Source organism: Ictalurus furcatus, chromosome 12, assembly GCF_023375685.1.
Source record: "Ictalurus furcatus strain D&B chromosome 12, Billie_1.0, whole genome shotgun sequence".
NCBI lineage: Eukaryota > Metazoa > Chordata > Actinopteri > Siluriformes > Ictaluridae > Ictalurus > Ictalurus furcatus.
Genome location: NC_071266.1, coordinates 14,605,109 through 14,620,682, shown reverse-complemented (window position 1 = coordinate 14,620,682; position 15,574 = coordinate 14,605,109). Strand labels below are relative to the sequence as shown.

Below are 15,574 nucleotides of genomic sequence, written 5' to 3'. Positions count from 1 at the left end.
ATAGCCTAGTTCTTATTTTGAACTCTTGTTCTTTTTATCAGAGATAACATGTAAGAGAATACAGTGGTGCTTGAATTTTCTATATTTCTGCATAAATAGGCCTAAAATATCATCAGATTTTCACATAAGTCCTAAAATAGATAAAGAGAACCCAACAGAAATGTTGTGGAAAGACCTGAAGCAAGCAGTTCATGTGAGGAAACCCACCAACATCCCAGAGTTGAAGTTGTTCTGTACTGAGGAATGGGCTAAAATACCTCCAAGCCGATGTGCAGGACTGATCAACAGTTACTGGAAACATTTAGTTGCAGTTATTGCTGCACAAGGGGGTCACACCAGATACTGAAATCAAAGGTTCACATACTTTTGCCACTCACAGATATGTAATATTGGATCATTTTCCTCAATAAATAAATGACCAAGCATAATATTTTGTCTAATTTGTGTAATTGGGTTCTCTTTATCTACTTTTAGGACTTGTGTGAAAATCTCATGATGTTTTAGGTCATATTTATGCAGATATGTAGAAAATTCTAAAAGTTTCACAAACTTTCAAGCACCACTGTATTCTCTTGCATTTTATCTCTGATAACAAGAATAAGAGTGTTCAAAATAAGAACTAGGCTATGAGAGACTCATTCGTGAAATTTGAACCCAGTCCTAGCCTGATCAGTTTCTGAAATACGATGTCTAAAATCCAAGCATTAATGTAAATGTGAGTAAAGTGAAGGAAGGTTTTAGCTGATTTCTGATGGGTTTGTCAGACTATAAACCCATGCTTATTTGTACAGTGCAGGTTGGTGCTGTGGGTTGGGTTATGCATGAACAGAATTTTATTCAGGCTTTGGTTGAGTTACATTCAAAGATTGAGGCCTGATTCATGCTCTATTTTAGGCCTATAATTTGTATGGATGGATTTTAAAAATTAACTTAGGAACAGCTAACCCTGAAAGAGTCTACCTCTCAATAGATTTAGGGCTGAAGTGTGTTTTTTTTTTTTTTTGCCATGAGCATATACAGTAAGTGGATGAGGGAGGGCTATTTGGTAAATGGCACACTTATATAGCGCTTTTATCCAAAGCACTTTACACCGTGTCTCATTCTCCCATTCACACACACACCAATGGTAGCAGAGCTGCCATGCAAGGCACTAACTTGCCATCGGGAGCAACTTGGGGTTCAGTGTCTTGCCCAAGGACACTTCGGTATGTGGAGTCATGCGGGCCGGGAATCGAACCGACAACCCTACGGTTCGTGGACAACCCGCTCTACCACTTGATCCACAGCCGCCCCATTTATAAGCTTTAGGGTACACAAATGGGCCAAATATTACGAGTGGCTTAGCTGGCATGAACATACCAAAATACAGTAATGACCAACCATTCAAAACATCCAACAAAATATATATGTGTACCATAAGTTGTATATTTATATAAATGTACATTACAAACTACAAGATAGTGTAAAGACTGGTACTGTTTGTGTTCATAAAATACAGCAATGTAATAACCTTTATGACATTTTACATTTATGGCATTTGGCAGACGCCCTTGTCCATAGTGACTTACATTTATCTCATTTATACAACTGAGCATTAAGGGCCTTGCCCAAGGGCCCAACAGTGGTAGCTTGGCAGTGCTGAGGCTTCAACTCCTGACTGTCTGATCAGTAACCCAGCGCCTTTAACCACTGAGCCACCACTGCCCCCAAAAAGAAGTGTTCAACAAATGTCATCAAATTACCAAACATGTATTACTAACTGTAGTGCCTCAAGTGTGTGTGTGTGTGTGTGTGTGTGTCTGTCTGTGTCTGTACGTTTGTGTTCTTTTTTTGCTATGCTGTTCCATGCTGATTTAATTGACTAATAATGTGAGATTATCTGACAACACTGATAATTTGACAACACTGACAATCTGAGATTTTTTTCATTTAATTTGAAACTGGAAATAAACAATTGTGAAACTTCTAAAACACAAATAAAAGAAATCTGCAAGATCTTGTATATTCAATATTCAAGATATTGCACAATTTCTGGGTCGCTATTTAAACGTATGCAAATGTGTGATATTGACCATGTCCTTTGTCCTTTGTACAAAAAGTCAGATTTTCCGTGAGTCTTAACCCTTCCATTGAAGTGCTCATTCAGATGACACTCCGATGGTTTTGATCTAAAATAAATCATAAGGTTTTGCACAAACTTGTGGAGTCCGTGCCAGCTGGAATGCACACTGTCATTAAAGCAGAAAGGGGACGAACCAAATACTAAGAAACTCTGAAATTCATGTAAATATTTCAGAGAGTCTACAATTTACAAGTTATTGTTGATCATATCATTTGTAATAAAAATGTATTAAATTGAAAAGACAGAAGCCAAACAGAAGCATTTTCACTAGTGCTCTCAGACCTTTGGGCCCTGCTGTATGATTATCACTGACCAATTCACTTTACCTCCTTACCTTCAGTTACTTCATACCTTTAATCTTCTGTCAATTTCTCCTCTAAGTGGAATATTGGTTTAAAATGTACTTTTGGGGTTAACCATTAACAATGAACCATTTTCAGTCTAGTTCATGCCTGAAAAGATGCCTTTTGATTTAAACTCTGACCAGGATTTGGACTGCAATTTACTATGGACAGTTTTGCACTCAAGTCTCCATCAGTGAACAGTGGATAAGTTCAACAAAATAAACTTCATGTTAAAACTGTAATGAATTTCCTGGTTGCATAATTGCATTTTTTGACCATGTAGTACACATTTATAGAAAGGATTTATTTATAATCACACTATCCAGTGTCACCTAGATGAGGATGGGTTTCCTTTTGAGTCTGGTTTCTCTCAAAGTTTCTTCCTCATATCATCTCCTGGAGTTTATCCCTCACCACCATCGCCTCTGGCTTGCTCATTAGGGATAAATTTATCATTTTTAATTTTTTATCTTGAATTTATATATTTCTGGAAAGCTTCTTCAGGAAAGTGTCCACTGTTAGACGCACTACACAAATAAAAATTTAATTGAAATTCAACCATTATTTTCTGACTTTCTAGTTATTATTATTTTATTTTTTTATTTTGTTGTTGTTGTTTTTAAAATACACATCAAACCTGTAGGATTATCAGCAGTCTGTAATGATGTAGTCTCTCTATATTAACTGTAGATCAGTAATATATTTCCTGGTTGTTTTGTGTTCACACCACTGTAGATGCTGAACACACTGCTTAATGCAGAGATATTCGGATTTGATTGACATGTTCTCACGGCCAATAGGGTGCATCTGAGGGCGGCTCACGAGATATTTCTGACTAATTGGAGAGGTCGGGGGGCGGGGCAATGGAGAGGTTGCGTGACGACAGCGCAACAGGTTGTCGAGAGTTTTTTTTTTTAATACCCGACGGTGGATTGTGTGAACTCTCCATCCTTATTGAAAAGCAGCAGGATCAGAATTACATGGTGTAATAAGCAGTAACTCTGCAGCGGACCTGCCTGTGATCGTTGTGTGCTGAAGACTGGGACAGCTTTATTTTGTCTGGTAGGAAAACAGGACACTAATGTTTACTCAGTGCGGCTTGTCACGGCTCTACACTGCTACATTCATCAGTACATTCAGTTACAGCTTTAGTTTCATTCTCACTGTAACAGGTTGTGTTTTGTTTCGGTAATTGTGTGGGAGAGATAAGGTGAGGTGAGTTGAGAGATTACCTGTTGCTTCCAGGTTGCTTTGTTGCTGCTTGTTTTCTAACAGCACGGGGAATGTATCGCTTTAGGCTTCAGTGCATTATAAAGAAGGCTCGATACCATTCTGTCTCTGTCCCAATACCGATACTGAACCCTTCAGTATCAGCCGATACCCGGACTATGCTTTAACATGTTTTGTTATTATTATTATTATTATTATTATTATTATTATTATTATTATTATTATTTTAAACCGAAGCACTTCACTCTTTAAACGCTCTCACACAAAAAGCACTTCAACTGTAAACACACTAAAAGTAATGTTATAAATCAATAAGGTATAAAACAAACAAAGAAAAAAAAAAACACAACATTGTAAACATTTCCAGTTCCAAAAATAAATTTTTCTTCCAAATCCAATTATGGTTTTGTTGTTTTCATGATATTTGATCCACCATTTTTGTTATTCCTAATGTAAACCTGACTTGATTTAATTTTCACAGGGAAAACATACAACTTTGGTGTGAACTAATGCACTTAAATAATGTAAATGTGTACTGTTTATTTATTTATTTATTTATTTATTGGTTGGTTGGTTGGTTGGGGGAGCAAGCATGGTGGTTAGTGGTTAGCACATTTGCTTCGCACCTCCAGAGTGGAGTTTGCATGACCAGGTACTCCGGTTTCCTCCTCCAGTCCAAAGACATACATTGGAGGCTGATTGGCATCTCTAAATTGTCTGTAGTGTGTGAATGGGTGTGTGTATGTGTGTGTGTGTGTGTGTGAGACGCAGGGTGTCCCACGCCTTGTTCCCTGAATCTTTGGGATATGCTTCAGGCTCCCCGTGACCCTGTGTAGGATAAACAGTACAGAAAACGGATGGATGGATATTCCAGGTGGTTGAATAGGGAGAGAGTTGGAGTAATACAAATATATCTATATTTACGTCACACTTTTTTTTTCTTTTCTTTTTTTACATAGGGAGGAGATGTAGCCCGTACGCAATCAATGATTTTTAAACGTGGACTCATCTTGACCACAACAGATGGCTTCTGCTCTGACCTTCTCATTTGCTCTAATTAGAAAGCTGCTATTAATTAAGTGTAGCCCTAATAACACCCCGATCCTGTATCAGCATGTATGAGCTACAGAGTGCTAGGGACTAAAATCCTGCTTACGTTTACTCTGAGAGCAACAAGACGCATTCTGCCTGTTAGTGAAAAAAAAAAGTTCATTGACTTAGAACAGATTTAGTCCAGATACTTGCCTCCAGTTACGTACATTACAGTGCCGGATCTGATCGGTTATTTACACGTATACACTGGTGTGCACATGCACAGTATACATTAGTGTGCACCATGCACATTCTGCACAATAATCCAGAAAAGAAAACACCTGACATACTGATAAATATAATAAACACCGACACACTGTTTTTGAGTGTGAGTCAGGGCGAGTACAGCAAAACTAAAATATTGACCTGGTTAAAAAAACAACACATCTCCTCTCCCTAATTGAATATCTATTGTTGTTTCTTCAATGTGTAAGAATGACACATGTTTGGTTAAGCAGTGTGATTAAGCTTCAGCGAGTGTAAGGTCAGATAGGTTTAGCTTTTCTAGGCTCCAGTCAGACTTGTTTTTATACGTGTTCTGTGTTTAACTGTTGTAGTGTATCATAACATTTTAAAAAGCTGAATTTCAGTGTTGGGTAAAAGCTCAAACATTCCAGCAGCAGCATGCTATTGTACTGACTGATACTCACCAACCTGCTGGATTAGTATGATGCAATTAATGTGTGTGTGTGTGAGAGAGAGAGAGAGAGAGAGAGAGAGAGAGAGAATGGTATGCACGTCAATTAGGGCTGGATAATTTTCTGGATAATTGACAAATTAAATAATTATTTCAGTTATAACCTACAATCCAAACTGCATATTAACACAACTAATAAGTCAAGATAGTACTTCTGTAGTTGATCTAAGCTATAAACCATTGGCTATGTATGTCACAGATTGCATATTATATTAGGGCGATTGTCATAAGTGTCTACTTCACCTTCATCACAAATGAATATTATTCAGCATTTTCTTACTCTTATACTTTTGACATATAGTACAATCATAATACAGATTCATATTTTGTCATTGTTCCATAGGCTGTGCTAATTCACACACAATGCTTGGAGGTTAGGAATTTTAGAAATAAGATGTGATCACTGCTGTCTGGACTAACGTCAATGACAGTTGTTTAAAGCAAGATTACAGGTGATGATGTGTGTGCCGGTTTAGTTTCAGCTTACGGGAGCACAGATGACAAAAGTACAAATGACACCCTAAGGGGACTAAATATTATTTATTTATTTACTTACTTACTTACTTACTTTGGCAAAAACAAATTGTTGTAGATAAGAGTGCTGGGTGTGACTGGGAACAATGGTGTTTGGGGTGTTTGGCCTTTTAACTCCTATACATCGTCACACACAGTTTACACTAAACTGTGCACAAAGCTGAGCTTGATGCATAATTCAGTGCAGAATAATTAAACTCCAGGAGGAATCAGAGTTTTCTGTGTGTTTGTACTCCCATATTCACAATTCATTATTCTGCTATATAATTAAATGATAAGTATGGCCTGTGGTGGAGTAGTAAGCACTCTGGTATTGACATATTATAGGGGTATTATGGCACACAAATACATTTTTAATACAGCAAAAATAAACATTACCTTTCTTTCTGAATCTTTCTTAAGTTGCCATTTTCATTTGATTAAAACATTCAACATTAGAAAAGGATAGTAAGTGAAACGTAACAATGACAGTGTTTGTGTGATTTATTCAGACCCTTGACAATGAAACCTGTGCATTGAAATGGAACAAAATTAAACATGGTTAAGCTTTTCACTGGTGTGACTCACAAGGAGGTGTGTCTGAAGCTTGGAGTAGTGCTGTCCGAGTCACGCAGCTCTCCGTAGCCCTCGATGCATGTTTGAATCCTGCTACTGAATATGAACTTCACAGTCACTGCAGAGATTTCTTTAGCCTGGGTTGAATGAGTTAAAGGAAAGAGTATTAGTGCAGAGCTATTCTACACAGATTTGTTGGATTCGGCAGACTATAACTTTTCAGTCCAGCACTTACTGACCTCAGCGTCGTAACTTGCCAGGAAGCCAGAGTGCTCCTTCACGATCTGGGGGAATCTTTTTTTAATTTCTTTTTTTTTTAAAAATTTGTTTAAATTTCTTTTTTTTTTTAGCTTTTATCCTGCTTGCTGCTGTTTTTTCTTTTTTACACGTACACTAGTGTGTTAGCATATTAGCTTTTGAAAAGCAGAGTGCTTCGAAGAGGGTGGGTTTGATTACATTTAAAGGTTTGTTACACCTCATGTAATATAAGTGGTATTCATGAAGAATAGCCTACTCCATTATGCAGTCTGTTGAATGGATTGTTCGATATGCAGATGTACTGAATTCACAGCCTTGTTACAAACAATATGGTTCAATACACCATATTGTTACACTGCTAACACGTTATAATAGTTGGCATTAATGGCTCTGTTTTTGAAAATCAAACAGTGAGAAAACCAAATTAGACAAACTAAGTATAGTTGTGGGACCAGATGATCCTGTCTGGTCACATTCATCTCGACAATGACACAGTGGTTTCTGAGAAGGTGAATGCAGATCGAAGCTCCAGTTCCAGATGAGTTTGTAATGTTAGCAAGGAAGCAAAACACCCCAAATAAAAACAAGTAAAACTTGACCTGATGTTTGAATAAAAGTGCAGGAACTAGTGACACATTTCTATACACAAAGACTAGGGGACACGGCGAGTCTCTTCAAAACAAGTAGCAAATTCAGCCAGTGAAAAGAATAAAGCTACTGTAACCGTACATTTTGTGCCACTTGTTTCATGTTTCGGGAACGAGGCCATACCTTCAGTGTGTTTTGAAAAATGGAAAAGAATGTGTCGCAGCTTGGAAAGGTTTGTTTCTTGTGTTTGTTCAAACTACTCTGTGCAATCACACGGAGCAGAATATGCATAGTGAGAATGTGTGGAATTCTGACTATGTGCACATGACAGTGGCTGATCAGCAGTGGGCCTGTTACAGTGTAACTCAGGCCTCCATTACAGCCAGTTATTTATTGATGGCTAAGAAGTTACTGATCGATTAGTAAAACCCTTAGGTGCTTTAGTGAATACTTGACATCTCTGGATATCAGTGGCTGCTGGTGGTTTTTAAAATAGGCGAAGCACAGGTCTATTATTGAAGTACGTGTCTGTGTGTGTTCTGTTTTTATATGTGGCTCTGGTCTCCTGTTTCATTCTCAATCTGTCCTTGTCAAAAGACTTCATCAAGACCGCATCCAACATCAGCTCTACAAAATAAGTAGTGTCTGCCAGCTAAGCTGCTAATACATATACTGTATGGACAAAAATATGTGCACCCCTGACCATCACACCCATATGTGGTTCATCCAAACTGTTGCCACAAAGTTGGAAGTACACAGGTGTACAGTGTAGAATGTCTTTGTATGCTGTTGCATTACACTTTCCCTTCACTGGCCCCAAACCTGTTCCAGCATGACACAAAGTGCACAAAGCGAGCTCCATGAAGACATGGTGTGTTAAGGTTGGAAGAAGGTTGAAGAACTCGAGTGTCCTACACAGACACTGACTTCAATCCCACTGAACAACCTTGGGATGAACTGGAGCCTCCTCGATAGCTGAATGGACACAAATCCCCACAGGCACTCTCCAAAATCTAGTGGAAAGCCTTCCCAGAAGAGTTGCGCTTATTATAACAGCAAAGGGCGAATAAATCTGGAATGGGATGTTCAACAAGCACATATGATTGTAATGATCACCAAAACATTTGGCATTTATACTTTAGCTCAGTTTCACTGAAGAAAGGAGTCACAGCTAGATATTTAGACCTATAAATAAATAAATAAGAAAGCGAATGCAAATAATGAAACTTTATACTAACAATTTATTTATCAATTACATTGATAAAATAACAAGCAATACAAGTTGTATGAAACTATTATGGATTAGGTTCCTGACTCTGAGCACTGCGAGTCTAATTGGCGGTGATATGTTTAAATTTGAGATGTCAGTCTTGTTCATTGCCATTTCAGTGATTGGCAGTTGTTTACAAGGTTCTGCCCCTTTGAGAGATCTCCCAATAATCATACAGAGAAGCTGTATGTCCAGGATGTGAATTATTAAAAGCCTATTGTCCAATAAGTGTCCCTTTGCTCCCATTAAAACACAATGTAATTGAATCTGCCATAGAAGCCGATAGAAGCCTGGCTTCACTGGATTTACTGGACAAAGTCCCCGGTACTGTTTCAGGGTCTTCAGAGGAGATTTTCACACATGAATCACGTTTACATGATTGCTATGAGTGTTATGTGAGTGCTGCATATGATACAGTCGATCTGCTAAAATACACATCAGGATCACCAAAGGGCTGCACAATACTGACCAACTATGATAATCACAAAGTTTTTATGTAGGTTTCTAATCTTACCGTGGCTGTCTGTCTGCAAAGATCATGTTGGGTCAAGAGCCTGTTTAACAAACACAGCTGTCAATCCAGACAGTTACTTTATCTCTTAGTCTTTTTATTAATTTGAGTGTTTATACATACCAGTACTAAAAATGACAATAATAATAATAGCAAATTGATATCAAAGGTGCTGGCAAAAATCCTTGCAATATCATGCATTTTCAGTGTTTTACTTTTTATTTACACACAAATTGTTAGATTAATGATACTAATGATTACTTTTTTACGTCAGGCTAGGCCTCTTTTACATCCCTCGTAATCGAGGAGAAAGCACGCATGTATGGTGCTTGCAGAATTGAAGTGCTCTCATGTAGGACAGTTTCTCTGCACACTCACTTCCCTGCATTGTGCTCACAAATACTGTGGCTACTGTGCTAATACTGTTTAAATGTCAAAACTGACAAAGATGTGCACACAGTTGTTTTGATTATTTTTATGTTTAGTTTCCGCTTTCAAAACCATAAGACATTTAGCTGCATGGGACAGACAGACAGACAGACAGAGAGACAGACAGACAGACCGACCGACAGACTGACCAACCATAAAAATGTTGTTCTGGTAACTAGACTCAATAAACACTGATATGTAATGTTAGTAAGCGAACAGATGTTAAGCTCACCAGTGTCTCAGTCTAATATGTCTAATTAACTGAGTTTGACAAACAATATGATCAGAGGAAAAAGACAGCACTTTGGTTCAGCCCTAAAAGCATCGTACTGCTAGCATTTTGCTGTGTCGTATTCAGGAATTCACCAAGCATGAGAAGTTACCTGTTCTCAAAAACAGCAGACTGGACGATACTAACTACTTGTTACTGACTTTTACTGAGACTTGGTTAAATGCTCGACTCCTGACTCAGCATTACACCAGGCTGAGTTGTCTCTGTTTCAAAGAGGATCCGCACAAAAAGAAAGGCAGATTTGTGTTTCTATGTAAATCCGTGCTGGTGCATTGACGTAAGAAAGCTGTCACAGCCCTGCTGTATGCTGCTGCAAATACTCACCACTACATGTAGACTCTCTGTACAGAGACTCTGCTTCACTTATATTTACTTATATCGTAGAATTTGAAAACTGGAACCCAGTTGAGACAAAAATATTATACTTGATCATTTATACTTGATCATTTATTTAATAAGGAAAATTATCCAATATTTCATATCTGTGAGTGGCAAAAGTATGTGAACCTGTAGGATTAGCAGCTACTTTGAAGGTGAAATTAGAGTCAGGTGTTTTCAATCAATGGGATGACAATCAAGTGTGACTGAGTGTCCTGTTTTATTTAAAGAACAGGGATCTATCAAAGTCTGATCTTCACAACACATGTTTGTGGAAGTGGATCATGGCATGGACAAAGGAGATTTCTGAGGACCTCAGAAAAAGAGTTGTTGATGGTCATCAGGCTGAAAAAGGTTACAAAATCATCTCCTTAAGAGTTTGGACTCCACCAATCCACATTCAGACAGACTGTGTACAAATGGAGGAAATTCAAGACTATTGTTACCCTCTCCAGGAGTGGAGACCAACAAAGATCACTCCTAGAGCAAGACGTGTTATAGTCCACGAGGTCACAAAGGAACCCAGGGTACCTTATAAGCAACGAAAGTATAATGTTAATGTTCATGAGTCCACCATCAGGAGAACATTGAACAATAATAGTGTGCATGGCAGGGTTGCAAGGAGAAAGCCACTGCTCTCCAAAAAGAACACTGCTGCCCATGTGCAATTTGCTAAAGATCATATATGGACAAGCTAGAAGTCTAATGGAAAAATATTTTGTGGATGGATGAGACCAAAACAGAACTTTTTGGTTTAAATGAGAAGCATTATATTTGGGGAAATGGTCCAACATAAGACCATTATCCAGTCTGTGAAACATAATGGTGGTAGTATCATGGTTTGGGCCTGTTTTGCTGCATCTGGGCCTGGACAGTTTGCCATCATCAATTGAACAATGAATTCTGAATTATACCAGCGAAGTCTACAGGAAAATGTCAGGAGATCTGTCTGTGATCTGAATCTGAAGAGAAAGTGGGTCATGCAGCAGGACAATGTCTCTAAGCACACAAGTCACTCTACCAAAGAACAGTTAAAGAAGAATAAAGTTAATGTTATGGAATGGTCAAGTCAAAATCCTGGCCTTAATCCAATAGAAATGTTGTGGAAGGACCTGAAGCAAGCAGTTCATGTGAGGAAACACACCAACATCCCAGAGTTGAAGCTGTTCTGTACTGAGGAATGGCCTAAAATACCTCCAAGCCGATGTGCAGGACTGATCAACAGTTACTGAAAACATTTAGTTGTAGTTATTGCTGCACAAGGGGGTCACACCAGTTACGGAGAAATATCGAAAATTCTAAAGGGTTCACACAAACAAAATTTCCAGCACCACTGTACTACACTACACTGTGAACTACAGCTGCACAACATGGACAAAATATAAGCCTTGTGATAAAGTTGAGGGTATATCCTGTAAAGACTAAGATTAAATATGTTATTCCACTTATACCACAGCAGTTTCCCAATGATTACAGTTTTGTTTATTAATGAAAATCATGTTGCACATTTTAAGGGTTTATGGTTCGATTTAATGTTGTGGAACATCTGAGAGACGAGTTCCTGTTCTCATGTTAATGCTGTGATAAACAGTTTTTCCCTCACCAGCATCTCTCTCTCTCTCTCTGTGTGTGTGTGTGTCTGTGTGTGTGTGTCTGTCTGTCTGTGTGTGTGTGTCTGTCTGTCTGTCTGTCTAACTGCAGCTTGTCATTTTACTGAGAAACCAGAAAGTATAAACTCCTCTGTCCTGAAGACTTTCCCTTGCTGATAAACTTTGCAAAGCACTGTGACTGTTACAAAATGCTGACACTGGAGACACATTTTTAATATGTTTATTATTAGACTTAGATTATGTGGTGCATCCACTGTACAAGTCCCTGTGTATGAGCTGTTACTATAGAAACAATAATGTGTTAGAACGAGCGCATTAATATGTTCATGTTATAGTTGGAACTACTGTCTGAGCCGTGCTGTTATACAGACATAACGCAGAATTCTTCCTCACTTCCACTCTCTTTACCCAATGTTGTTTAGGCACCTGGTCTATTTTTCTATGTGTGTGTGTGTGTGTGTGTGTGTGTTTGCTCTTTAGTTGTTTGCCTTGCTGTGTATTTTAATGACTTTGCATGCTGTCCCATGTTTACAGGAAGAGACTCTGATACTGTGTGCATGTAATGCAGTTTGAGCAGTAAATTTCCCATTTATCATTGACTCATTGGTAATTGTGGTACTGATACCCTAATTTTAACCATGTTGATTGGTCCTGGCTTTATACACGAATGGTTGGCAGGTTAGGAGTTGAATCCTTATGCTATCGGGTCCTTTGTGCAGAATAGAAAACAAGAGGATACAATTAATAACAGTCTCTTTACAGTCTTTGAGTTTCTTGGTAGAGTACTCTCCTCCTCTTTGATGTGGAATGGGATGTGGGATGAGGAGTCAAACATGCATGAAAAAAGCCCATCAAATCTTTTAGCACCTGCTTCGAAAGTGTAGGGTTTTTAAGTTGGGGTTTACTCCAAGCCTGTAAAGCAGTGATGGAGAGCATGCATGTAATTCTACAACAGCTGGAGAGAATTGTACACTTAGTTTCAGAGCTTCCCTGTGGCACCTGTTAATCATCGCATCTTGTTATTAAGGCCTGCCTCACAAAACTGCTTGCTTATTATTTTTAAACTTTGTTTTCACAGTGAGCCACAATGAGTTCCCTGTCAGCAGATAGAAAGCACCCAGTGGACTATGGTGTCCAGATCCGCTTCATCAAAGACCTGGATGATGTGTGTGGAGGCTATACAGAGAGGAGTCGGGGTGTTGGAGGAGCAGGAGCTGCTGGTGGCAGTGGAACTCCCCCATCTTCTAAGTATGGGGTTGCAGTGAGGGTTCAGGGCATTTCTGGACAGCCCTATGTGGTGCTGAAGGATGGAGAGAAGGGTGACTCGTATGGAGTACAACTGAAGCCTCAGCCAAAGACCCCAATTCTTGGACTTTCCTCCCCATATAACAGCCTGCCTCCAAGACCACGTGATAGTGCTCAGACTCCTAAAGACCCATGCAGCTCACTTGGGTCACCAAGTTCACCAGAGGAAGAGACCGTCGAATTTGGGAGCCCTTTGAAGAGGCCGCCTGGTGATGGGCAAGCAGGAAGTCAAGGAGATGGAGAAAGAGGGACTACAGAAAATCCTGCATCTGTTCCTTCATCCAAAGACCCTGAGAAGAAAGACCTTGGAGATCTGAATGAAGCTGGTCTAAGGCCAGTGCGGCAGACTGGAATTGGTGGAACTGTGAATGGGACAGGGAAAAGAGGGAATCAGTATACCTCTACAGAGCCATTCCCTGAAGCTTCAGAACCTGAGGAAGAGCCAGTTGAAGCCATCGACACAAAATCTTTGGCACCCATTAATAAACTTATCAGTAAATTTAACAACACTGGCACCTCTACCATGCCCAGCCGCATCAGGGGTCGCTCTCGAGCTCGAGCATGTCTGCAGTTTGAAGAGCGAAAACGTTCTCACAGCTTGGATGCCCGAAAGGAACAGGAAGAAGAGCCTCCTCCCTCACCAACTGTAAACCCCTACGGTCCTACAGTAAACACCACCTTAAGCTCTAGTCTTACCTCACCCAAACATACAAACTACAGCAGTCTTGGACAGAGCTCTCCTTCCATAGCAAAGGTGCCCGCTGTTCCTGCCTCAAAGGCACCTACCGTTAATCAAACTCCAAAGATGTTTGTTGCCAAGGAAGTGCCGCCTTCTGTATCAAAGAAACAGGTAAGCTTTTATGAAGATTGTAGAAGGAAGTCCAGAACATTCTGTGCGAACATTACCAGCTATCACATGATCTACAGATATAGCCTGTATACAAAAAAAAACCGCATAACACATACATAAAATGTTATAAAATAGCTGAATGTTATCTAAAGTCGTAAGATGGATATTACTTATTTTTCATCATTGCAACATTTACAAACATCTGTTTTTTTCAGAGAAAAATTATTGCTGATGGGGAGGGGAGACAGATTCCATTCTCTTGGACATAAACAATTATGTGTGTTTATCAGAGTTCAGTTTGTAGCTTGACAGCTACCAACTGTGGAGGTCTGTTTAAACATGAATAAAACCACTAGAGAAATCAACTTCATAGCCAATTAATAGCTTTAATAGAATGAACACAGTGTTCTGACTAACTGTTCATTTTCTGCCATGTTGTCTGTGGCTGGAGGTTTCCAAGAAATATACTCATTTTGGGTGGCAATGATGCAAAGGCTCCTCTGTTTCCTTCTTAAATGTTTCATGAATGAATGCTCTTGCCTTCATTTTAGGTGACTCCCGATCTCCTGAGTTGCCAAAGTCAAAGTACAGATTCCATTAATGGACGTGAAGCTCAAGAAAAACAGGTGATCTACGAAGTCCTTAAAGAAGGGTAAGCATCCTCTCCATTACAACCAGTAGATGGTTGAGGTTGGGCGATATGACACAAATCTCTCATGACTATACTTGAAGACATTCGAAAGTATTACTAAAAAAAATGGTAAATTCTAATAAGACATAATGAAAAAATAATTCTAATTAAGAAGTTTTTTTCTTAAGAATTAAGAAAAATAATTCTAATAAGAAAAAATGAGTTATGTATCAACTCTAACATGAAATTCGCTGCTTTTACTCGGTACAAAAAAAATCTTAGAAAAGAATGTCATGGTACCCATGATGTCTCAGTGACATCATTTATCATGATTTCGATATTATGTAATCATATTGCCAAGCCTTAATACCGGCTGAGCTTACCTCGCAAAAAAAATTAACATTTTACGTTATAGTTTTTTTAACACTCTCTTCTCCACATACATGCTTTATTTCTCCATTTTGTATCTTAAAACATCAGGTCTCTTGAGAGTGAGACATCCCTTAGACGAAAAGCAAATCTCATTCATGAGCGGTACAGAGGGCTGAAGGTGAGCACTTTCACATTCACCAAAACACTTAGCATTTCCTGTAACTGTGCTGTTGTCAGTGCATGTAGAGAGAAGATATATGCTGTGGGGCATGATGTGTTGTACAGTAGTGTGTGTGTGTGTGTGTGTGTGTGTGTGTGTGTGTGTGTGTGTGTGTGTGTGTGTGTGTGTGTGTGTGTGTGTGTGTGTGTGTGTGTGTGTGTGTGTGTGTGTGTGTGTGTGTGTGTGTGTGTGTGTGTGTGTGTGTGTGTGTGTGTGTGTGTGTGTGTGTGTGTGTGTGTGTGTGTGTGTGTGTGTCTGCGTCTGCATAAGGCCCCCTGCATGCAAA

General features: G+C 39.1%; 1 protein-coding gene across 2 annotated transcripts in view; it reads left to right on the top strand.

The window, feature by feature from the left end:
- Positions 1 to 2,854: 2,854 nt before the first annotated feature.
- cgnb (cingulin b) overlaps positions 2,855 to 15,574 on the top strand; it is a 40,500-nt gene continuing 27,780 nt past the window's right edge. Inside the window, exons 1-4 of one of the 2 annotated variants that reach the window (XM_053637999.1) lie at positions 2,855 to 3,528; positions 12,989 to 14,065; positions 14,617 to 14,717; positions 15,177 to 15,246. In XM_053637999.1, the coding sequence (XP_053493974.1) occupies positions 12,998 to 14,065; positions 14,617 to 14,717; positions 15,177 to 15,246 (1,239 nt within the window). In that variant the 5' untranslated portion in view covers positions 2,855 to 3,528; positions 12,989 to 12,997. The remainder of the gene's footprint in view (positions 3,529 to 12,988; positions 14,066 to 14,616; positions 14,718 to 15,176; positions 15,247 to 15,574) is intronic. The other variant, XM_053638000.1, reaches the window with a different exon arrangement.